Below are 25,910 nucleotides of genomic sequence, written 5' to 3'. Positions count from 1 at the left end.
CCTAGAAATGTTTCAGATGCTTTAATTAAATATTGCGAGTATAATACATCTTGGCCTTTGAAATAATCGAGTATTTTTTAGATAAATCTTTTTATAAGCCCAGAAAAAATAATGTATAAGGTCTATGAAAACTCCTAAAAAAAAAAGTTCAAAATCTTCTACTACGAACCCATTTTCGGTTATGATTTTATTGTATCATGTAGCAAATTAAGTAATTTATAAAATGATCGAAAAAAATTAAATGTTTATGCCTGAAAATCCACAAAATAAAATAAAAGGCACTTTTTGGCCATGTTTTTTTATTGCATAAATCAAAACAGGCGGAAGGTGTGATTTTAAACTTTAACGCTATCTACGTAAGGGGTTTTGTTGATAGCGGCTCGATTTAAAATATGAAACTACGTAGTGCATCGCCTTACAGAAAATTCTGAATTATTGGTTCAAAAGGTTTTCAAAAATTCGCTTCAGTGGAAAACAGGTATGCAAATATTATACGAGCAACCCATCATAAAGCGTGAAAAGAATTTAACACTGTTATGAAGAAGTTAGTATTGCTATTATTTATCCTCGGGCGGACATGAAGGAGCATTTTGCATTTTTGAAGGTGCCCACGCGCTGTACTTTGATTACAAAGCTTATTTGGCAGATTAGTTTTTATGAAGTTTTAGGTTATACACTAATTAATTAGAATACATATCTATCAAGCACTTTTCTAGTGCTTGGCTTAACGGGCTCACGGGCTTAAAGATTTTTTTTTACTTGCATTATGCAAGTAGTATAAAAACTCGCGAATCATCGGCTTGCTGTGCATGGAAAAAGATGAGTACCTACGTTTTTTTTTATTAAGATACTGTTAATGTGAATAACCATTTAATTGTAATATGTAAGTCATTCAGTATCATTTATATCTGAATGCATGTTCACGCAGGTGCCCTAACCCAAATAAGTATAATAACGAGATACTAAAATATTATTATTTTGAAGAACACGTTTTCCGACTTCCTCGTAACATGTTCGTGCTTTACTGATACGTTGTTATGAAATTTGTCAAATCATTATTTATAGGCTTCCAGTCCAATTTTTAATAGGAAAATGAATAATTGGTGTAGTTTTTAATAAATTAGCAATATTTTATATCAGTAAGTTTTCTCCAGTGAAATGATTTTTTTTTTCAGGGAGTACGCGACCACTAAGAGATCTCTCATCATTGTAAAGACTTTGCAGAACTGCAGCTATGAAATTCACATCCTTTGTCTCCAGAGAGTATCATCCGGCCTTTCACACAGATGAAAGATGAAAATTATGTACTCTTAGCCATGAAAGCCCAAGGCATCAAATTTACAATATCCCTTCAAAGAATATAATCAACAAAAACAGAACCCAGAGAAAAGGCTCTCTTAAATACTAAAAAGAAAAGTTTTTTCGTGAAAAAGAATGAAAATTTCGAGAAAAGGGTTGAAGTGTTTTCTAACTTTTTAACCAAACTCTTCGAGAAAGTCTGGCAGAATATTAATTTTGTTTTCAAATCTCGTGAAAAGAGGTTTGTTGGTAAATAATCAGAACGGCAACACACCTGTAACGCTCGTTTATTAAACAAGTAAAATAGTAGAAGCATGTTGGCAAGAAATAAAAGCTTTTCTGTTTCATTTTTACCACATGGAAGACTGTTTAATGTAGGTAACAACATGGCTGAAATAAAAATGTCTAGGTTATTATTATTATATATTATTATTAATACTTGCACGTTGATATCTGTAAACCACATTTACAGATATCAACGAAAACTTACATTAAACAAGGGATGCTCAGATCTTCTGAAAGTGGACGAACAATGAAATTGATGTTTCGTATATTATATTAAAATTTATTTGTTTTTTCCACAGTTTATAAAAAAATGGGTCATGGGGAAACTGGAGTACCCCTTTTTCACTTAAAAATCATTTTATTTAGTAGGCATAAGTGAGATCGAATGCGTAATGTTGGAGGCATATCCTCGTACAACCTGTTGTAAAAAACGTGTCAACCTAACAAATTCATTTAACAAAACAAACAGAATTGGAACACTTGAGACTCTTGTGTGGTTTAACATTAAAAACAACATACATTAAAAAATCAATTTTTCGATGATTTTTAGTGGATCCGATAGTTGACCATAGATAATGTCTTTTTTATAGTTGCACAATTTGGAAACATAGAAAAGAGTGTCAGGAAAATACAAACACGCAAGTGGATTGAACATGAATTTGGGGTCTCCCAGGAGCATTTGAGCCCGAATCAAATCTTTGAGTCGGGGCGTGTCATGTCAAAATTAAAGGACAGTGTCAGAAGCGCGGAGTATGTGTTAAGACAGAATTTTGAAGCACTCAGTCAACTTTCCAACCCCTCCGATGAAAAGTCGCGATGGATAGTTAGTGAGTTAGTCGAATAGACAAAATAGTTTGTATTAGATAGTAAAAGTAATAAAATTCTAATCTCTTTTCTTTTCTTCTTTTGATGAAAAATCATGTTGGGTTGCCTATGACCTAGTTTTATTGTAATACTGGGATGGCGAAACAATTAACTATAAAATTAACACATTTTTAATCTTGGATGACACGAACAACAATTTTAAGGGTCGGGAAGCATTCATTGCATAACCAACACCACTGCCATAGGTCACTCAAAATTGTTTGCTACTTTTGGTGTCTTAGAAGGATGCTTCTGCACACCAGTTGCGTGGTGGGCCAGTTAAGGAAAACCCCATGACCTCTCCAGCCAGAATCTTTTAACCTAAATTCGAGGGAGTGGGAGAGATGGATTCAAACTTCACTTCTATATAGACTGATCACCAGATTCCTACACATCACTCGTACCTTTTCCTTCCCAACTTCCTCGCCATCATCTTCTTAAAAATACCCTATACTCAGCATCCCCAAAGATTACATTGACACCGAAGGAAATTATTTTACACAGTACTTTCGGTATGGAGTGGACTCAAACTAAACTATACAAAACTTGAGTCGCACTTAAGTAACATTATGTTAGAAGTTTTGTAAAAATTGCACAATTTTCTAATTGTATTCTGATTTTTAATAAACTAAAAAATCGACATAATAATAAATTTAACGTTCGAATTGACAAATCTGACTGAGTTTTTCTCGCGTTGGAATTTGAACATCCCATTATAAATAGCCGTAGTACTTACCTATAGAACACTAAACAGGATAGCGTTGGAGAAACACGTTTCCTTGCCCGCTCCTAGACATAAGAGTGTCGGCAGTAAACATTCTATTGACAGCGACGATGGAATAATGGTGTAAACCTCTTAGTGATGTAGAACTCACACTGAAATATATTGCTATGGGTATACGATAGTATTATTTGTTTATCAATTAGATTTTTTTATATTTTTTATAAGATTTTTGTATATTTTTTCTTGATTTTTTTATGGTATTTGTTTATATTTATTTCATAATGGTGTTTTTAAAAAAAATAATGCTTCTAATTTTGGAAAAATCTGTTCTTTTAAATAACAAAAAACGCCCACTACTATTGCGCACAGGTTCCTATTTTTATAATTTAGTAATTACCTATTATAACCAGCTCTGTATTGTTTTTGTTAAGTTATGTTTATGTTATGTTTATGTTTATGATATGTTATGTTCATGTTATGTGTATGTTATGTTATGATATGTTTATGATATGTTCATGATATGTTTGTGTTATGTTTATCTTTATGTTTTATAATCACATTTCTTTACTCCCTTATGTTATGTTTGTTTGTAAGATTGCCAATTTCATAGTTTTGTTTAAAAAAAACGCTACAAATTTTAGAAAAATATTTGGTTAAATAACAAAAAGCCCCCACTTATATTGTACACAGGTTCCTATTTTTATAATTTTGTGATAACCTACTATTACCAGCTCTGTATCGTTTTTGTTAAGTATGTTATGTTATGTTTATGTTATGTTGTGTTTATGTTATGTTTGGTTTATTTATGTTACGTTATGTTATGTTTATGATGTGTAATAAATGTTATTCTATAATTTGTTTTATTTGTTAATAAGAAAAATGTTAATTGTGTATGGCCAAGATTACCCCTAATGGGTGAAAGCCAAAATAAAGAAAAAAAAATTAATACATCTAAACACATACAGAGTATTTGTTCGTTTATTTCACTTAATACACTCTCAGTAAGCGGTGAGCTTTTGTACAAATGATATTAATGTCTTAAAAAAATCAAGGTAAACTAAAATAATTTAAGATTTCAATTCCATTTGCATCATGAGCTAAATAATTAATATCAACCATACTAATCCTAATTACTTTTTTTATTTTTTGATGCCTTTTAATAAATTTTACAAATCGATGTCTTAGAGTTAAAATGATTTGTCTCCATAACACACAATATTTAGAAAACTGTGTTTGAAGATTTGCAAACTTGATAACATTATTTTATGTGATATGAAAACATTATTTTTGTAACATTTTACAGTAACTGTAAAAAAAATATTTTGGTTTAGCATAAACTATATTTTTTTCATAAAAATATGTGTTTATATATAGTGGAGATACAATATATAGATATTAGACTATTTGAAAAAATTCTATTCACGCTAGTTAAAGACAAGCTATTTACCCTAGATAACCAATTTGGCTTGAAAAGCGCCTCATCAAACGATATGTCCATCTATGGAGTTAAAAAAACAATAGAATACTACAAAAAAGAAAAACCGCCGTTTATGGGTGTTTTCTCGACCTAAGCAAGGCCTTTGACCGTGTATCTCATAAATTTTTATGGGAAAAACTCATAAAACAAGATGTCCCAGCAGCAGTGGTTAATATGTTGGCTATTTGGTACGGACAGCAGAAAAATTACGTTCAATGGGCAGGAGTTTCTTCAAGACCCTTATTCCTAAAAAGCGGAGTCAGGCAAGGGGGTAATATGTCTCCTATTCTATTTAATGTGTACATTAATGACCTCTTACAAGAACTGAATGATACACGAATTGGTTGTCATATCTGCGGTCAAGGCAGTAACAACATCAATTACGCAGATGACATGGTGCTGTTGGCGTCTTCGATTAAAGCGATGAGACCACTTGTGCAAATATGCGAAGAGTATGGAATCTCACATAACCTGCTGTACACTGCAAAAAAGTCACTAATCGTGGTTTTTAAATACAACAAGGAGCCAATAAATATTCCTCCAATCTGTTAAGACGGAAAAAAACTACTTGTAGCCTCGCAGGTTAAATATCTGGGACATATCCCAACCGAAGATATGAAGGATATAGAAGATATGAAACGACAAAGAATAGCATTCAATATACGGGCCGGAATGCTCTCAAGGCGTTTCTACCACTGTAGCGATGATGTCAGAAAATTACTTTTCAAGTCATTCTTCACTGCACTGTACTGTAGGTACACATCTGAGCTGTGGACACAATACCTAGCAGCGCAATGGGACAAGTTGAGGGTGTCCTACAATAATGCATACAGGCAGCTCATGCAACTACCGAGGTTCTGCAGTACCTCAACAATGTTTACTGAAGGGAGGGTGCACTCATTCCCCGCCTTACTTCGCCACCGACTAGCCAGCTTCTGGGGTAGGACTCGGAAGTCAACCAACATCTTCGTTGTGGCTGCATCCGAGTGGCTCAGTTCCCCACTCAATGAGCGATGGATGCAGATGATGCAGCGACCTCCCTGATGGACGGTTTAATTTAATTTAATCTAATTGTTTTTATTGTATTAACTATTTATATGACTATTTTATTTTTGATTTATATTTTAATTTTATGTTTGGGTACCTGCCTAATATTGTTTTTCTCTTTGTTTTACCTTATTTCCATTTTTATAATTTTTTACTTATTTTATTGTTTCCCTGTTTTAATGCATTTCATGTAATATGGCAGATTGAGATTTCACTATATTTACTATGGGCTATATTTTGTTAATATCATTACTTAACCAATTTTCAACCAAAGTTTTATGCCCAATATTTTAACTCTAAGCCATCGACATTACAATTTATTGTTTAGTCATACAAAGGTTATATTATAGCGTAACCACTAGAATAATAACATAACGTAAAAAAATAAACAAAATCAAAATTAAAATATTTGGCATTCTCAAACTATAAAAATATTACCATTCGTTATTTCGGCTACTGGCATTATACCTAGCTCTCTCATTAAAAATTTAAGCGTATTAGATCTATCAAAAAATGTACATATAAAGATGCAAAAGTCGGTCATTTTGAATACATGTAGGACAACAAAAGATTTTTTAAATATTTATGTTCAGGGATCGGTAGGATTTATAGGCCCTGAAAGAAGTTCTACCGAGCCGAACCCTCTAATATGAAAATATCTGGAGTCGGTGAATTATTTTCCCATTTGACCTCTGGTGAGTTGACGTGTTGTTCTTGCATTGTTTTGTATTTATTATGCTTATATAATGCACTTACATATATAGTGTTGATTGACTAGATGATCATTTGTGGAAAAATGAGTAAAAGGGTTTAGTTTTTCCTATGGGGAAGATTTAACCCGGACAATAAAATCGGAAGTTAAAAAAATTAAAATTAAAATTAAAATTAAAATTAAAATTAAAATTAAAATTAAAATTAAAATTAAAATTAAAATTAAAATTAAAATTAAAATTAAAATTAAAATTAAAATTAAAATTAAAATTAAAATTAAAATTAAAATTAAAATTAAAATTAAAATTAAAATTAAAATTAAAATTAAAATTAAAATTAAAATTAAAATTAAAATTAAAATTAAAATTAAAATTAAAATTAAAATTAAAATTAAAATTAAAATTAAAATTAAAATTAAAATTAAAGTTAAAATTAATCAAAAATGGAAATTAAAATTAAAATTAAAATTAAAATTAAAATTAAAATTATAATTAAAATTAAAATTTAAATTTAAATTTAAATTTAAATTTAAATTTAAATTAAAATTAAAATTAAAATTAAAATTAAAATTAAAATTAAAATTAAAATTAAAATTAAAATTAAAATTAAAATTAAAATTAAAATTAAAATTAAAATTAAAATTAAAATTAAAATTTTAAAAATATTTTAATAATTTATCAAGTTTTAAAAATAATTCACCAAAATTTGGTAATTAAACATAACTTGATTGACTGCCGTAATGTAGTACCATATTATGAATACGAACCAAATTCATTTTTAGAAAACGAATTTTATAAAATATATTATGATAAAACTATACTAACAGACCGAGCGATTAGTCATAATAGACCCGATATAGTTTTACATGACAAAATTAAAAAAATAACTTATATCATTGATGTTGCTATTCCAAATTCCTGTAATATTCAAAAATCTGTTAGTGAAAAAATAAGAAAATACACAGATTTAGGAAATGAAATAAAAAGAATTTGGCATTCTCAGACTATAAAAATATTACCATTCGTTATTTCGGCTACTGGCATTATACCTAGCTCTCTAATTAAAAATTTAGGCGTATTAGATCTATCAAAAAATTTATATATAAAGATGCAAAAGTCTGTCATTTTGAATACATGTAGGATAACAAAAGATTTTTTAAATATTTATGTTGAGGGATCAGTAGGATTTATAGGCCCTGTTAGAAGTTCTACCGAGCCGAACCCTCTGATATGAAAATATCTGGAGACGGTGAATTTTTTTTCCCATTTGATATCTGGTGATTTGACGTGTTGTTGTTCTTGTATTGTTTTGTATTTATTTTACTTATATAATGCACTTACATAGTGTTGATTGACTAGCTGATCATTTGTGGAAAAGTGAGTGGAAGGGTTAAGTTTTTCCTTTGGGGAAGACTTAACCCGGACAACTAAATCGGAAGTTTAAAAAAATTAAATTTAAATTTAAATTTAAAATTAAAATTAAAATTAAAATTAAAATTAAAATTAAAATTAAAATTAAAATTAAAATTAAAATTAAAATTAAAATTAAAATTAATAGTAAAAAAATTTAAAATTATAATTAAAATTTAACCACATAAATTACAAAAATAAAGTTTAAAAATGACAATAAAAATTTAAATGCTCTCCCCTACATTATTAACTATCACACAATTGAGTTTACCTATATAATAATTTTGTATTGTTTTGAATAATATAATATTTTGTAAAATAGCATTTCTTTATTAAATAAAATTATAAACAATTGTTTGATAAAATAAGGTTAGTGTTATTTGTATAGATTTTCATTTTGGTGTCCAAATATAAAAAAAAGAACATTTTCAAGGAGATCTGTTCATAAAATTTGATGTGATTTTTTTATTCAATTTAATAATAACACGATAGTTAATACATATTATGAATTAAAAAGAGGTTGTCCAGTATGACATGGCGGCTTGCCTGCCGGTTCTACCTTCACATTATGTCTTAATTAATAAGAATAAGGAGCAGAATTGTGCCTAAACTATACTGTTAAAAAAGTAACTGCGTGAGTAAATTAACAATTAGTCATTCAGAATATATCTGAGCACCTGTTTATGCAACAGTCCTTGTCCAAATAAATATAATGGATGTGATGCGAAAATATTATTGTTTTGAAGAACACGTGTTCCGACTTCCCCATAACATATTCGTGCTTTACATTGATTGTTTTTTATGAAATTTGTGAAATCATTAGTTATAGGCCCCTGTTCCCGTTTTTAACAGGAAAACGAAAAATTAGACAGGATTTTTTAATAAAATAACAATATTTCACATTATGTAGTTTTCTCCGTGTATTTTTGTGGATTGATAATTAATTAAAAATTAAATACATTGAATTTCTTTTTTATTATCCACTTTTTTATTTAGTCTTAGGTTTCTAATTTGACTCAATTGCAAAGTTATTTTTTAGTTTATTAAAAATAACTGGTAAACAATATTCTAGCGTTCAGCCTCAATTGACAATTAACACATTATATGAATGAACTCAATAAAAAGAAATATAGCTAAGCATAAATAGCCACTACTGAATGACCTTTTCCTGTTTTCCATAAGTTTTGACCATAAATAAACTTTTTGTAATGGAATAATCTTGGCAATCTAATTGATGGTAACTACTGTTTTAATAATTTGTATAGTCTAAATCTCACCGTAATATTTGTAATTTGATTAACGGCGACAACATTTTCTACGTAACCAATTTACTATTGAGTAATAGATTATGACATTATATTCCCCAGAGGCTAATATCTAGAGATGTAAATAACATCACTAACATACTCCGTCATTGTATTCAAATGCTAAGATACAATTTATTGATGATTACAGATGACATTAGACAGTCCACAGTGATTGATAGTATTGTTTGCCGTGTACTCTGGCAATCACGTTATATTAACCGTGGTGAGTAGTTGTAATATCAGTTACATAGGGATTATAATATTACGTGAATTCACTATAATATTATTTTATAAATTTGGCAAGATTAACCTATATACTAGATAAGCCCAACTAAGTGTGTTGCATTCGAAACTTGAAAGTGGAAAATAAACAATTTAAACGAAATGGTTCTTAATGTAAATGGAAACTCCATTAATGGAGGACTGAGTGCGGTTGGCGCTAGCGAAAACATGTTCAAAGAAGCGAAGCTATCAGTCTACAATGGAGTGTTGGTACCTACCCTGATGTGTGACAGTGAGGCACGGAAGGTATTTTTGAGGTTGTCAAATTTTCGAAAAAACTTGTTTTTCAGTGTTCGTGAGAAATTCTGTTCATATTATTATCATAACAAGGTAAGCACTATTACGTGTAAACATAGTGTGGGCTACGAAGCCGCCTGTTTTTTCTCGTGAAAAAAGAAAACATAAATAGATACCTCCCTAGCCAGCCGCAGCCGGCGTAAATTAGATTGCATGTCAATTCGACGCTTTTATTTACTTGTTAGCGAGATGAAAATCAGAGTGAACACCTTGCGGGACCAAATCGAATTACAATGTCATTATCCTCGCCATCTGCGACCCGTCTCGCGGGGCGGGGAGCGAGGGTACGGGCGAGCGATTCGTAATTCACCCGCCCACGAAATAATGGTCACTTGTATTAAGTATGCCACGTGTAAAGTTATTTAGTCACTCAGAACAGAATCTTCATTAGATTGTAGCTTAATGATGCATATTGACATGTCTTCAAATAAATTGATGGCAGATGTGACTTTGAGATTTTCACGGCCAAAAGTATTACCGTGATTAATTTTAAGGTTATTTGCATTGATACGCTTTCTCCTTTGGCTAACGTTTCCGACACCATTAAACTTTCCCTTCATTAGCGAGAAGGAAAGAAGAATAAGGAAGGGGGAAGTTTGACAAGGCATAATAAAGCAAAAATTATTGATGATGATCTCATGAATGACAGATTACTGCGGAGAAACAGATATTATTTTCGTTTATTAAATAATAATAATTTGACAATTTTTAAGTCAACGATGCTGATTGAGGCGACCAATTGGTTGGTTAACGTGGAAATTGAAGCTTTTAGTGTATGATGTATCTTTTTGAAGGCTTATTATAAATGTCCACAATAAATTATATTATTTTGCATATTATGCAAAGTTTGCAAAAATGTTTTGAGCTATCGCTTGCCATAATGTGCCAAATTTATAGAACGTAAGAATATATAAAGGATAAACGGTGAAATCTAGATATATTTGCTGGCTTTAAATAGCAGTAAGCAGTTTTATTTGTTTCAATATTAATATTTTGAGGAACAGTACTAATTAAATAATATAGTAAAAGTACATAACACCACTTACTTTGGTGGTTAAATCACTTTAGAATAAAATTGAACTTATAAATAAAAATGGCATTTGTATAGGTATTAAAAATAGAATAAAGAATTGAACACTAAAATTGCCTTCCATTCAAATTTGAATAGAAACAAATTTTCCATTTAGCCCATCCACCCAGAGTTTTTTCTCACTTACACTCGCCTGAAATCGTAGATCTTCATCCCATTTGAATTTAGAAAACAAAGTGTAGAAATATAGACCTAAATTGGGCAAAAATTCTCGAAAGACCACCACAAGGCACTTCTTGTTCTATTCTTTATTTGAACGAATAATTATTTATATGAACGAGATAAAAGAAAAGTTGCAGTTTTCACATAAACTCCCCAAACAAAACGAATGTGCTTTCGAAATATCGAATTCCCTCAATTTTTATACGATTGGAGTAAAAAATTAAGTAAAAATGTGGTTAGCGCTTTGACAACATTTTTCACGTTTGATATTAATATTTTATCATAAAATAATCGTATTTATTTTAAATGCATACACAAGAAAGATAATTTTCATTTAAAATATATATACGAGCATATGTGTACAGAATAACAGATGTCTATAGGCTAAATATTGCAAAAATAAAAAAAATATTTTGTACAGAAAACATTTTTTTAATCTGTGTGAATGCGTACAAATATTTATATCACTGTTTTTTTTTACAATAATCAACAAAACAACAAAATTAGTCTGAACTAATGTGTATTTTAAGCATTTTTTTGATAGATTCTGTTTAATTTTAAATTTTTGGAATAATACACGAGTCGAATAATCAAACGGTTTTTTTTTAAATTATTTTAATGAGTCTTCTTTGGAATACTTCCAGATAGTTTTATATGCTCCTCCCTATCATTCCGTGTTGGAGAATTGATCGGGCTAGCGCATAGTAACCCTTATGTAACATTGGTTTTTGAAGGATATTTCTAAGTTTGATGAAAATGTAGTAAAGTTTACGTATTCTTCATAGTTCATCTATTAGTAGGTACGCCTAAGTATTTAATTCTTCTTTGTCAATATTGAGCATTTTGGTAAGTTGCAATTGTCATAATAAATTTTTGATGCATTATGAATAGTAATTTTCGAATTTATTAAGTTTTTGTTTGTCAGTGTAAATTTTATGCAATAAGTTTTGTCCGAGATTAAGGATGGGTAATTGTCACCCATCCATTGTGTTAACCAGTTTTATTTCTATATTTGCGCTTCGATATGTTTCTTCCCAAGTTTATTTTGTACAATTAAGACTGTGTCGTCGAAAAAAGATATTATTTTTCCAGTTTTTTGGAATCAATAGCATTTCATTTACATAAATGATAAATTATATTGGACCTAGGACTGTTCCTTGAAGAATTCCAAATTCTGAATGTGTGGGTTCGCTCAATACTTTTATCTTGTTTCTAAAACAGTATTTGTTTTTACTAATAATTTAAAAATAAGATGTATATAGAACATTTGAAATACACAGAAAACATTGCAAACAAAACAAAAGTGTTGAAAAGACTGAAGGGTTCATTACTCTTATCTCGTTTTATGTATATTGTTTTGGATTTTATATATTAAAGTATTAATAATTATGCAGACATATTAGAAAATCCTTTTATATTAAATTATTTTTCTCCTGAATACTTATGTGTAATGTATGTATACGATATAACCGTACCGTTCCCTAGCGACGCGCGCGTCGTAAATAACTCCGACGTTAGACGGACTTTTTCGTAATATTTTGATGTTAAAACACCGTAGTAAGCGTTCAAAGATGGTCTAAAAGAGATATATGTAAATGCGAATGTTAGAAGGAGTCTTCTTATATTATAAAACGAAAATATATTATAAAAAAGGACTCTTTTGAAACAGCTTCAAAATCTCTGGAAACATGCTTTATTTGCATTTAAAGATACACTGTGAATTTTTTCATGGCAATAATATATTAAATAAAACAAAAAAAAATGTTTTTAATAATTATCGGATCTTAATTTGCGATTTTTTTCTAACGAGGGAATTTCATATAGTTAACGTTTCGGCGTAACACATGTATAGACAGTATCTTCAAGAAAAAAACGTACCTATATATTTTTGGAACTTAAAAACTTTAAGAGTTTACGAGAAACTTGTTGTAAATCCGTAAAAGATTGGGTATGCGGAGGCTTAAATCTCACATCACTTAACGTCGGATCAGATAATAATTATGCATTGTGGCAATGATTGCTTTTTTTTTCTTTATTCATAAAATATATTTGAATACAGTTTTTTACATGCTTTTCGACTACCACACTAGACACATGTCCGTATTATGGTAGTCTAAATTTGTGTATAATTATACAAACGTAATACATGTTCATGTTTTAATAGATATTTTTTGAAATGAAATGTATTTTTAAAATATGTAATACCTACTTTAACTGAAAATAAAGATAAATTAAATAATTATTTGAAAAAGAAATTTTAAACAGATTTTTATGAAAAAAAAAGAATAATAAAGTAAATGAACTTAATTTAATGATGTCCGGCATTTTTTAAAATAGTTCCTTCCCTTCATAAATAACCAATTTTGAATATTTAATATTAGGTAGATGATCACATACAGGAAAGGAGTTGAAGTAGGTGAATCTTGTAAAAATAAAAATAAGCTAGGATCATAGACATATGAATATTAGTAGACCTGCCCTAAGTGATTAAAAGCGTATTATTCCCCACTTTCCATACCGGTTCCATTGGAGCCGGGTGGGCTCGCGTATGGCTTCCCGTGAATCTTGAGAATGTGACGTCATAATTCTTGTTCGAACTAGCGTCGAGCTATGGTCGAGGCATTTTATGAAATAACACGGCAAAATAGTGGCTTGTGATATGAAAAATTGTAAAAATAGATGTGAAAAAGAGAATAAACCGAATTGTCGTATTACATTCCATATGTAAGCATCATTTTAAGCTTATTCACGTCGTATAATATGAATCAGTTGTAGAAACATACACTATCACATCGAGCCAACATTGGTCGAATGTAGCGATTCTCAAGTGTGCGCATCGTTGTTACTGGGAAGTAAATTATGAACACTTATAAAAGTGTATTAACTAAATACGTAAACAAAATATTCGACTCTGAAAATAGAAGAAATTTTTTTTTGCCGAATTTGGACTTCGCAAATTTGTTCATAACGTGGCTAGTAATTTGCGCTCCCATGTAAAAATGTCTATTCATTCAAAAGCAGATTTTACTTTTAAGAACTAAATGGTGATATTATAATGCGAGATGCCTATATACTGTCAGATTGATTTATTGACGAATCACAGTCAGCTTTACCCCCTTCGTTCTTCAACAGTTGATTTTACCCCTCACCTTTAATTTCTAGTCTATATATTCATATGTCTGTGGCTAGGATACAAATAAAAATAATAGATATTGTTAAGTTAGTTAGGTTAAGGTTTAGGTTAGTGCTTATATTGTCGTTATTTTTTCAATTTTCTTGTGCAAATCCATAACACAGTTCAATAAAATTTAAAAATTTTGAATCTCTTAAATTCCTCAAGACTGGACAAAATAATATCATGCCATCAACATATTTCAGTTTGATATCCAATTTCAAATAGATTTTCTCTTTTTGAAGGCAGATTAAAGACTTTTTTTCTTTTTACGAACCGACAATAAAATTAAAGACAACAGCTAAAGTTTTTAAAATCGCTCAATCATGGAGTTTTTTTAATAAACTGTATTATTTAACGCTTTGTGGGAAATAAAGACTTACATATTTCATATTAGAGAGTCTAGTTAAAAGACGAAACATAAATGACCTCTTAATGCTTTACAAAATTGTGAATAATCAAGTAGATAGTAACTTAGTCTTGCTAAAACACATACTAGCATAGATATTTTCTAAAATAATTTAACTTGTTTTGATAGATGTCTCCACGATTTCTGTACCTAAAAAAAAAACTTTTTTTTTTGACTTCTGATGGTTTGATACTTTCTATTATATAACTAATTTAAACATATTTTTAAAATTATGATACCTTTTAATTTTTGTTATTTTAAATACTGATTTTGTTGTGTTTGCTTCTGAGAATGTGCAAATGTGATTGCTGCAGACATATTAGTCTGGGGACATTTATGTTTGTTTATTAATTTATTTTATACTACCCACAAGAATATACTTCAAATTTCTTGTTTGTGTCTCAAATAAAATACATACATTTTTAAATCACGTTTTATTATACACACATATAACGACGGCAATTATTGTTTTATTTTTGGTTCCATATAAAATAATTATTTTAAAAATTGGGATGGAGTGAAATATTAGGCGTTTTTTTAACGCTATTCAAAAATTACAATATCCGCAACTTATAAACCTGCCTAAGCAAAATTATCTTTAATATCATTTCATCCATGTAACACAGTTACTATGTCATTTAGAAATACAGATATTGCAAACAAAGACCATCTTTCTCATAAGATGTAAAACGGGTGAATAATAACAGGTCAGTAGAAAATGGTCCTCATAATCACGTGCATGCGTACTGCATATATCGGCCGGTATACGATAGAATTTATAGTAAACAGATTTTTAAACGGCCCTAAACCCCGGAATATTAACGTATTATGATCGTAGCAAGACGGACTTTGTTAACAATCTGGTTTATTTGACAAATGTCGAATGAAAATATATTAAAAAAAATAAAAATACCCATATGCATCACTATAAGAAAAATATTTTAAATCGAAATATCGATTTACCAAACAAACACAGGACGCACAGTCGAATTGGCCAGATTTTTATATAATTCAATGCAGACTTTATAAATCTGAAGAGACGTAAAATTAGCAACAAACCATGAAATACGAAAATGGCCGCGTTTTGAGGTTTGGAACAATGTGCCAGTGTAAAAAAATCTCGCATGAATATTATTATGAGGAAAGAATAGGGATTTCTCTTCACACCAAAAAATCACTTATTATTAATTATTCACATGTAGAAACACTTCAGACACAAGAATACATAGTTTTTATAATTTTCAAAAATCATTTATTAAAGTTATAATGACTTTAAATACAGGCGCGAACGAAATATTTCAATGCAGCTAAAAACGCCCGGTGATTGATCAAGCGTTCAAGGGCGAACGATGACGTCACTGTTGACCGGCCCGAGTAGATCCTGCAAACCGATGGCGGCGGCAGCGGCAAACGTGTGACGTAGCACTTGTGATGTAGCGGTCAAAATGGCGCATGACCGTTTTCAGAGCCGAAATAGCACGCAATTTTTAAAACACTTCAAAAAATTGAAAATGCAATTAAAAAAAAAAAGAAAAAAAAACGCACATAATAAAATAATTATCTTTATTGAAATAAATTATTTACAAAATGCACGAGAATTCCCTATTTAACCCGAGCAATAAACAGCCCTCATCGTCGTATAGCTGCAGCGGCTATCAGGTATTTTTTTTTTTATAATTAACTCTGAAAAATTTTAGCACTAAACAGGGTTCACAGAAAAAAATTATTTTATTGGAAGCAAACAAATCTACAGTACAGTGACAGTAACGAAAGTTTCAAAATATTTCTCGAACTTATTTTGAACACTTGGTAGCAGTCTCACCTTTCTCCGAAAATGTACAAAGATACACTTAGCGACGCATTATACACTTATAGACACTTACGGCCGCTGTTCCCAACTTTTTAATCGTTATCTAAGTTCAAATCTTTGTTTTTGCTCAGCCAAGCGATTTTTAAGCATTTTGTAGGAAACGTTCGATTTGCGTTGTTCCCAATCATTTTATCTTTGAAAATCTTAAGTAGCCCCACACACTATCGCACATTACCATAGACAATAAAATGACATCAAATTAAAAACTTTCTACGTTAAATTAATATTAAAGAGTTAATTATTGTAGCTCTTATTAATACACATTACTTCTTTTAAATAACGTTATTCATAAACTGGTTTTTCATTTTTTTTAAACTAACGTATATAATATATTAAAAATAAAGTGACAACTTGAACGTGATGCCACAATCGGGACTCCCCATTTGATTTGGCAGATCGACGTAAGTTTTTTCTCCGTGCGACAGCAAAACAAACCCAAACAAAGCGTGCGAAGAATAACATTAAATTGATAGAATAGAAAGGTTTTCAGATCTGACATGAGGTAAGGGCAAAATATTTCGCACATTCATCGCAAAAATGACACTTGCCTAAATAAAAACTTACCTTTCGCTTGCATAAGTTAAATTCTCCTCAATTAGGTTCAAAATATACAAAAAACACGTTTTCGTCATACGAAAACGGTCAAAAAATTCTTTGTCATTTAATTCATTTGTAGTTATTTTCTATATGTACTTTTTCTATTTTACATTGTCTTTGCCCTTCACATACATGTACTCTCCATTCACTGTCATCTATGTTTTCTTATTCGTGTCAATATTATGGTTTTAATGGACATATTGTCCGTAAATTAATAAATAAATAAATAGTTCGATGTAATTGACATCCACACCCTGTCGCCGCCTGTATAACCCGATGTTTTAATCAATTACTTCGGCCCATTCCGCAATATCTAGAATATCTAAAATGTCTAAAACTTCTCTATCCATTTTAAAACGATAATGACAAATGCAACACAAAAAACTGAAAGGAGCGCGACTGTCGATTGTCAGAGTAACATTTGATCATTGATTCGCGGTATTTTTTCACTCTGTCGACACTTTTTGTAACTAACTTTTTCCTTACATATTGCTTATATAGCTAATCCAGCTGTCCGGCTGGCTTAGACTAAGCGGCTTGCTTAAGCAATTATTGTGTGTTGGAATTACGTAGTGCAGTGGTGATTCGCTTAGAATTTGATTATTAGGATTGGGAACAGCGGCCGTTAGCGACGCGCGACGTTTATCAATTCCGCTAAAATTAGAGTTGTGATTCACTTCTAAAAAAAAAAAACATTTTTTTTTTCCATTTTTCACCTTCCTAACAAAATAATTATTGCGTAAAATTATTTTTCGATCTATCTAGCACACCACTACATAAGTCTCCTTAAAATGATTTTTCTGTTACTAATATCTAGAACGTTTAAAAGTATAATGTTTTTTTGAACACCAATATCATACCTTCGCCATCTTCAGCTGAAAAGCAAAATTAACAGGAACCCTTTTCTTAACATCCCATTTCTTCGTGAAAACGAAGCAAAGACGCAAACCGTATTATATATTCAATAAGGCAAGGACTTTAGTTTCCATTTCCACCAGAAGGGACAAATTTCCACAGTTGGGAAACCTTTTCCGAGCACATCACCAATGCGTTCCAGTTTGTTTGTGGCTTTCACGATAGATGGCAGGCAGCGAACATTATTATGGTTATCATAATACAAAATTAATATTTTTAAATGTCTTAATTATTCGTGCTGCATTTAATTATACTTTGAATTTATTTCAGCAAAAGAAAAAAAAACCATAGAAAATTAAGAAAAACAAATTCAAGAAAAATGTTTAATGCCATCTATGCATCACGTGGGGAAGCTTTAACGGGTAGTTTTTACGATACACTTTGAAAATATTATCAATGCCAAAATTAACAAAAGAGATTGTTTCCTTGTTCGAAAGCTCTCGTTAAAAACTCATTAAGTGCTTTATCTCAACGCCATTGGTGATATACGACATTAATAAGCATGTAAATGAGCCTTCAGCACTTTTCCACATTGTTAGAAGCAACCGGCTTTCATCTCATCTCTCCAGTATGAATTATATATTCTCATGGTTCGTTATCTAGTCTCGCTAATGAAAATAATGGGTAGAAACTTCGGAAATTGCCAAGTTAGATGCGGGTTCTCTGTCTTCTTTGTAATCAGATTAAAACTTGACTCAACTCCTAGATAACAAATCATTATTATTCGTAATATTAGATGTTGCAAGAAGTTTTGATCGCGAATTCCAGCATGAATCTTTATATTAGCTAATTTCCTTCAAGATTGGGATATTTGTTTATCAACACAGTGTTTGTCCATTTGTTAGCAAAGTTTTATCCAAATAAGACATATTATGCAAATAGATTTGTTAGAAAGTTCTTCTTATCCGTCCGGATTAGTCCGGTTCTACAAACACGATTTGTAGTCGTTTGAATCATTTATTAGGTATGTCTTTTTCAAATAAGCTACGTATTTGCAGAAACAAAAACACTTAATTATCGTGCTTTATAATGATAATATATGTTTGTTTGGATAGACGACTAATACACAGTGCCAATTGCTTTGACGAATTAAAATTATTTAACAGCGATAACAATATTATAAATCGACGTGCTCTAGAAAATGATTTGCATTTATTTAATAAGTCGCCGGCCTTGCCCTGGCTTCAAGACAGACAAAGACAGAACCTTATTATTTAAAGTATAACACTGTTGATTTTTTATAAAAAACAAACACACACAGTCATCTTTAAGGACATTTAATTCTGTGTTACACACCCCATAAAATCACTCTGGAATGAATACGCATTCATCAAACTAATAGTACACGAATTTTTAGCGTAAATTTGTTGATGTCAACTTTAATGTTTTCAAATAAACGTACTTTCACCGCAAAATTCACACCAATTCGAAATAATAAATTCTGTAGAGAATAAAATCCACTCACCCTTGATAAAGTCCACCGCCATCTCCAGTCCATAAGTGTCCTTGTCGCAGTCGTCCAGAATATGAGCGCCCAGGGTCACATTCGGCATGAAGCCTGGGTCAGAGTTGAGGCGGTCCAGCGTGTACAACATGGCCTCCAGGGCCTGGATGCCTCCTTGGGGCATGATGGGGCCGCAGGTCACCGTGTCTTCGCGGGAGTGGACCTTAAAGTAGGGAACGGGATCACATTACAATTAAAAAGACCTGACCAACAAATTGGAAAAAAAGAATATGTTTTTTTAATACAATTATTTCTGATACGGGTATGCCTACCGCCGCCCCGATAACCATTTATTGGATTAACCAACCACCCCTGTCATAGTTTCAGCCTATCACGGCCATCTTAAGATCGGTACAGTTTGTCCTTGAAATAAGTTATTCAAGTAAAGTTACTCAATTCCTCGGAGAGCGAATCGGGGGTAGTAAATAACGTTGGTGGATAGTCCTGATAGACTGAAACCGATAACGGTCAAAAAATAAAAATAAAGTGGAAAAAAAAAAGAATTGTTTCCTCCCCCAAACCAGAAATAATTGGATGGATTTTAAAGAAAGAATTTTTTTCATAAGAATTTTAACGAATAAAAAGAAATTATTTTTTTCTTTTAAGTACTGAAATTTACATTTGTTTTGCCAAAATACAATTGAATTCTATAAATTGTGGTGTGAGTTGAAGTTGTCATAATGTTTTGTGGGTCGATATTAAGTCCTTGCTTGTAGTTAAACGTAACGTACGTTTTAATCTACGCGTCTATAGTTGGCGCTTCTTCAATTATTTTATGAAAATACATTTTTGCAATCAAGGCTTTAAAATATTAATACCAACTATTTGTTTGCGCCCGTGAATACGTAATATGAAAACATACATAGTTTAGTCAATATAAAAACTTATTTTTTTCAAGAAATCATACAAATACAATATCGTTTAGGTGATTCAATCCAATATTGTATTTGTATACTTCTCTTAAAAGAATTGAGTTTTTATGTGTTCTCATTGGGACTGAACATTTAATTCAAAATCTTCCTTTAAACAATTAAATCTATGCAATCTATGAACGCGTAGATAATAACGTACATTACCTAAACCTTTAATATATCGCTTCTACCAAGAACGAAGATTTATGATTTAATAAAAAGAAATTTTGATATTTTACTTAAAATTATTCGTAAAATGCTAGTGCATAATATATACGGTGCTTATTTAATTATTTTAGGAAAATTTACTTTATGTAAGATACGCTCTAAAATATTAAGAAGATTTTTTGTTCGTTTGCGCACGTGTATAGAATAGAATACGAATATGAATAAATTGTGCGCAAACAAACAATTAATCTTGATATTTGAAAGCATAACTTGCAAAAAAAAATATTTCGCCATAGTAATAATAATAATATTTGGATAATTTATGTAGCGCTGTTTTTGTGAAATAGCGCCCCAAGGGCAGTGTATGAACGGGCATTTTATAAATAATTTAAGTACGAAACCCGCTGAAGCATACAATCGGTTCCGGTAAAAATGATTATTTGCAATGTCTGCAAATATTGTTGTAGTATTTTAAATCATAATATTAATATTCTAAACAACTGTAATTGTGTCAAATTGTCATTGAAAAATGTCAATATTAGGATTAAGGAGCATCTTTTCTGTGTCAATAATAACGGTTTCTCTGAATTTGCCAATCGTCTGATTAGTACAGGTCATACTTTCTGTCATAGCATCGGCGCTAATATTTTACATACAAACGGGCATGGTAACAGACTCAATAAATTAGAAGCACTAGAAATAAAAAAGCTGTGAAAATCAAAAGTCCTATTCTCAATAAACATTTAGACATATCAAGTAGTCCAATATTAGGTTTGTTTCTAATACACCCCTAAAAAGTTCTCCTTATCACCATGTCAGTTTATGCTTTGTTTCTCCAGATATATTATTATAATCCATTAGTCTATATAATTATCCTTTGGTTTTTTCCATGTCTTTTATACTTGTGTAAATGTATTGTATGCTTTTTCTGTGTTTGTTATATTTATATCATGTTTTCTCCCTCTAAATTTGGACTTCTTGTTTAGTAATAATTTGTACCCTGAAGATGCTTGAGTAAAGCGAAACCGGTCGGTTCTAAAAATTATTAAAAACTCGTGGTTTTAAAACAAAAGTATTTTATTTTATTAAATATGTCAAACCACAAAGTGATTGCTTTGTACAATAATTTTAATAGAGGTACATATAAGGCGAAAGCTTGGTTCGAGTGCTTTTAGACGATAAAGCATGATATTTTAGTTACATAACGTTGTGTGTGAAAAGAGGATTTTTTACTAAACATACGAGAATGGATGCGAGATAAAAAATGCAAAAGAGGTTCAGAAATTGAAAGCACCTAAATTGGAACGGAAAGATGTTGAAAATATAAGGAAAATAACGCAAGCGATATAATTAGTATTTGACATAATTGAATAAGCGATAAATGCAAAGAGAAACGCCCATAACAGATTACTCGAAAAGTGACCAAACAATTGACTAATTTTGCCCATAAGACTCGATTATATAAGTTGTTGCAAATAATTTTGTCCAAGACAAACCAAGAGGGCTAAAGAAACCTATAAACTAAAGGAACCAATATGGGTAAAGGAACCGAGAGAACTTATGGAATCAAGAGGGCTAAAGGTACCAAGAGGGCTGAAGGAATCAAGAAGGCTAAAGTTCCCAAGACTGCCAAAGAAACAAGAACGGCTTAAAAAACCTATAGACTAAAGGAACCATATATTGGTAAAGGAACCGAGAGAACTTATGAAATCGAGAGGGCTAAAGGTACCAACAGGGCTAAAAGAATCAAGTAGGCTAAAGTTACCAAGACTGCTAAAGGAACAAGAACAAGGAACAACGTAGGCTAAAGGAAATAAGAGCGCTGAAGGAACTAATAAGGAGAGTAGAATTAGCTTGGGAAAGGCTGAATTTAGGTACCCCAGAGACCGACAAAGAAATTTATTTATATCTCTCAAATAAAAGAAAAACTTTAATCACGGAGAATATTACTGTTCGTGTTATTAAAGAAACAAGAGTTAGAATTAAGTTGAAGCCAAAGAGCTATTTGCAACCCGTTTGTCCTGATGAAGTCAGTTCAGAATAATATACTATTTTAATTGTCTGACGAATTATGTTCCTTGGTCCCTTGGGGCCCCTACTTTTAATTGTACGATATAATAAGGACGCAGGGGATTTATTTATTATCGTTTCGAAGAATGAAATTTGCCACATTTTTCATATAATATGAATTTCATGTGTTGAGTCTGGCCTAAAAGAGTAGTTATAATTAAGTTTAAGAAACTAAAGTAATTAAAAAAACAGATTAAATCAAGGAGACTGTAAAAATGACAATAAATGTTTATATATTATAAGACAGCAATATTTTTAAAATCTAACTTTCGTAAAAAAAATATATGACAATAAGAGTTTACCTTGTCGAATGACATTAAATTTGTCAAAAGTGTAAAGTTCAGGGTTTCAACTGTACTGTAAATTAAAAATTGAAATTTCCATTACGATTACATGGCTTTTGAAATATCAAACTATTAAAAAACAACTTTCACCTGCTGATTACATGTTCATTTTCAATTGAACTTTGGAATAACAAAATTGGAATTTGGAATTTGCTCAGATAAGTTTACATATTATGTACCTACATTTTTTCAAAATACAAGGAAACTATTAATTTATTTAATATTAAACACGTTATAAAATGGTCTGTTTATAATATTATAACGTTTCAATATATGAAACGTATCGGTAGCGAAGGTTTTGATAGTTTCACGTAAACGTGCATTTTCAAAATTCATATTTGCCTACTATTATTCTGTAGGTGCATAATATTTTATCTTGTAGGTAAATTATTAAAAGCATTTGTATGTTAAATGTGTTTGCCTTTTGTCAGGAGATACTCAAATAAAAAATGAACTCATTATCCGCGATACATTGTATTTTATGGCCAATATTGTGAAAAAAAATTTAAGATTAACGTATTTGAGAATGTTGTTTGTTAACCTATCAAAGATGGGCACAAAAGTTTCGGCAGACAATAAATATTCGTTTACACTATGTGACTCATTTTAATCTTAAAAAAGAAAGCCGTTGGGGATGAGCCAAAAGGCGAATAAGTAAGTTTAAGTAATTTATAATTAAATTTACCCTTGTCGTAAGTAATAACATTGTTTCGAAAAAGTTTTTTTTGCAATTCATTTAGCTGGGTTGGCAGCTATGACAGTGTGATAGAATGTAATTTTTCCCTTTAGCCGTAAAGTTAATAAAGTTTTTTTCAGGTTCAAACTCAAGGGAGTTATTTTATCTTGGTAATTGAATGTTTTTTCTTTTTTATGGATGCTAATATATTATGTATTTACGAGCTCGGAGGTTTTTACGCGACCGTTAGCCTAACACAATAAAGATTGTTTATGGATTTTAGTAACCTTGTGATGTGACATTATTAATAAAACCACGTAACTGTGTATAAATATACAACACTGTCGTTTGGTAATAAAATACGCGAGTTCTATATCAAATCATAATTAAGGTGTATTTAGTGTTTATTCCAGTGGCAACAGAATAACAGACAAATCAGAGACAAAATAATGGGTGGTTCACAGGATTTTATCGGCAGTAAGTAGGCAATCATAGGTTAATAAGTCAAGTTCGATCTTTAATAATAATGATGTGTTCGTTAAAATGATAATTTTCATTAATTTTCTTACAGAGCGTCAAAACATCTGGCATTTTTCTTTACGTAAACTTATATTTTTGCCCGATTTGCAAATTCAGAGATACTATCATTACTCAGATCGTTCGTATGTTCTTTAATTTTAAATTAAATTGAAATAAAATAAAATATTAAAAAATATAACATTTTTTAAATTTTTACTTACCATCATAAGTCCTCCAAGAATTATGTCTCCTTCAACGACTGAAGCTAATTTAACAGGCCAAATAGCGTCTTCCGTGGAATTAATAGAGGCCATAGAGGAACTAACACTAGATGTAATAGGTTGCGAACTTATATTAAACACTTGATTAAACCATTGAATGTCACTTTTATTTAAGTCCATGGACCCCTCGGTGGATTGCAGGGGCCCGTTAGTTACACTCGGAAGGGTTGTTAGAGTATAATTAGAAACTAGAGTAAAGGGCGCATTTGACGTATGCTCGCTAAGCGTCACGCTTTCTTCAACTTCACTTACGTTTCTGAACGAACCCATGGTTTCGTTAACGATAACTTTCACATGAGGCACGTTTTCAATTATAGGCGCCTCGGACTCGGTCTGGATTAATGTTGTGTAAATTGTAAACGGGGAATTTATTTCAGTTTGGGTAGAAGCATTATCCGAAGACTCGTAAGTAAATAAAAAGCCTTCGACGGAAGCTTCGTAGGTTCCATTTATTTCGAAGTTGGTCTGTGTATCTAAATTATTCAGCTCAGTTGAATACTGATACGGATCACTTGATTCAGAATTATATGTAACTTTCTCAGTTGAAGAATTTTCGGAAACTGGTTGATTATTAAAAATAACTGACGCCGATGCTGCAAAGGTAATTAGGTCCGTATCAATTACTTTACTCGTAGTCGCTGGCTTAATTGGAACGGTGTATTTATCTGTACTATTACTCTCGCTCTGATTGTCTAACTTAAATAAATAATTTAATGATGATAATGTTTTGTTAGATTCAACGATATGAGAAGTGATGACTGAACCGTTGCAACCCGAATGCAAAGCACTTTGATTTTTATCACAGTCGATCAAGTTTTTATCATGCTTAAAGTTCTCGGCTTTTAACGGTCGATTCTGTAATAATCTATCGGATGGGTACGCTTCCAATTGATTACGCTGAGGAATATCCGTAACGAGATCACGACCGCTAACGCCATTGAAATTTTCGGTTGATTTAATTCCATTAGTCCTAGTAAGGACCTCCACCATAGGTCCAGTACCGTACTTATCCTCCCTTATACCGTGTAAGTGTTCTGAAGTTTTTGGCTTAACACTAGCCCCTGAAACTATGTTAGAAGCTCCAGTCGAGCGCGGTACTTGTATTGTTGTTACAAATGTTTCAGTAACTAATTGTGTCGACGGGTCTCGGGTAATTGGAAGATGGGTATTACCTTTAGTTGTGTACTTAGGTATCTCTGATTCTTGTGCTTGTCTGTTGAAGGCTTTGTTTTCCTTTTCTCTCTTTTTATCGAGTTCCTTGTTTTTGTTCTTTTTGAGAAGTGGCGTGATGTCCAATGGACTGAGCAAAGTGCTAACACTTTTATCGGACTTAATTCCACTGCTTCGAATTCCGTAATTATCATCATCGCTAAAGTTTGCTTCGTCATCTTTTAAATTAGTTATATCTTGAGGCCTTATATTTCTCCGTTTGACCTTTGCCGAGCTTAATTTTCGATACCGCTCCTTTGATGTTTTTGCTAGATTCGTACCGATCGTTTCTCCCGGCTTAAGAATTTCAT

The 25,910-nt window shown here is 31.0% G+C and overlaps 1 protein-coding gene across 1 annotated transcript in view; it reads right to left on the bottom strand.

The window, feature by feature from the left end:
• Window positions 1–25,052, bottom strand: part of LOC149420254 (metabotropic glutamate receptor 2-like) — a 710,206-nt gene extending 685,154 nt beyond the window's left edge. Inside the window, exons 1-2 of the mRNA XM_089636555.1 lie at window positions 24,331–25,052; window positions 19,383–19,584 (exon numbers count right to left, since the gene is read on the bottom strand). Of these exons, the coding sequence (XP_089492681.1) occupies window positions 19,383–19,584; window positions 24,331–24,660 (532 nt within the window). The 5' untranslated portion in view covers window positions 24,661–25,052. The remainder of the gene's footprint in view (window positions 1–19,382; window positions 19,585–24,330) is intronic.
• Between the last annotated feature and the right edge of the window lie 858 nt (window positions 25,053–25,910).

This window comes from Hesperophylax consimilis, chromosome 10 (assembly GCF_061612785.1).
Source record: "Hesperophylax consimilis isolate HC1 chromosome 10, BYU_Hcon_1.0, whole genome shotgun sequence".
NCBI classification, from domain to species: domain Eukaryota; kingdom Metazoa; phylum Arthropoda; class Insecta; order Trichoptera; family Limnephilidae; genus Hesperophylax; species Hesperophylax consimilis.
Note: the sequence above shows the minus strand (reverse complement) of the source record. Positions and strands in the feature narration are given on the sequence as shown.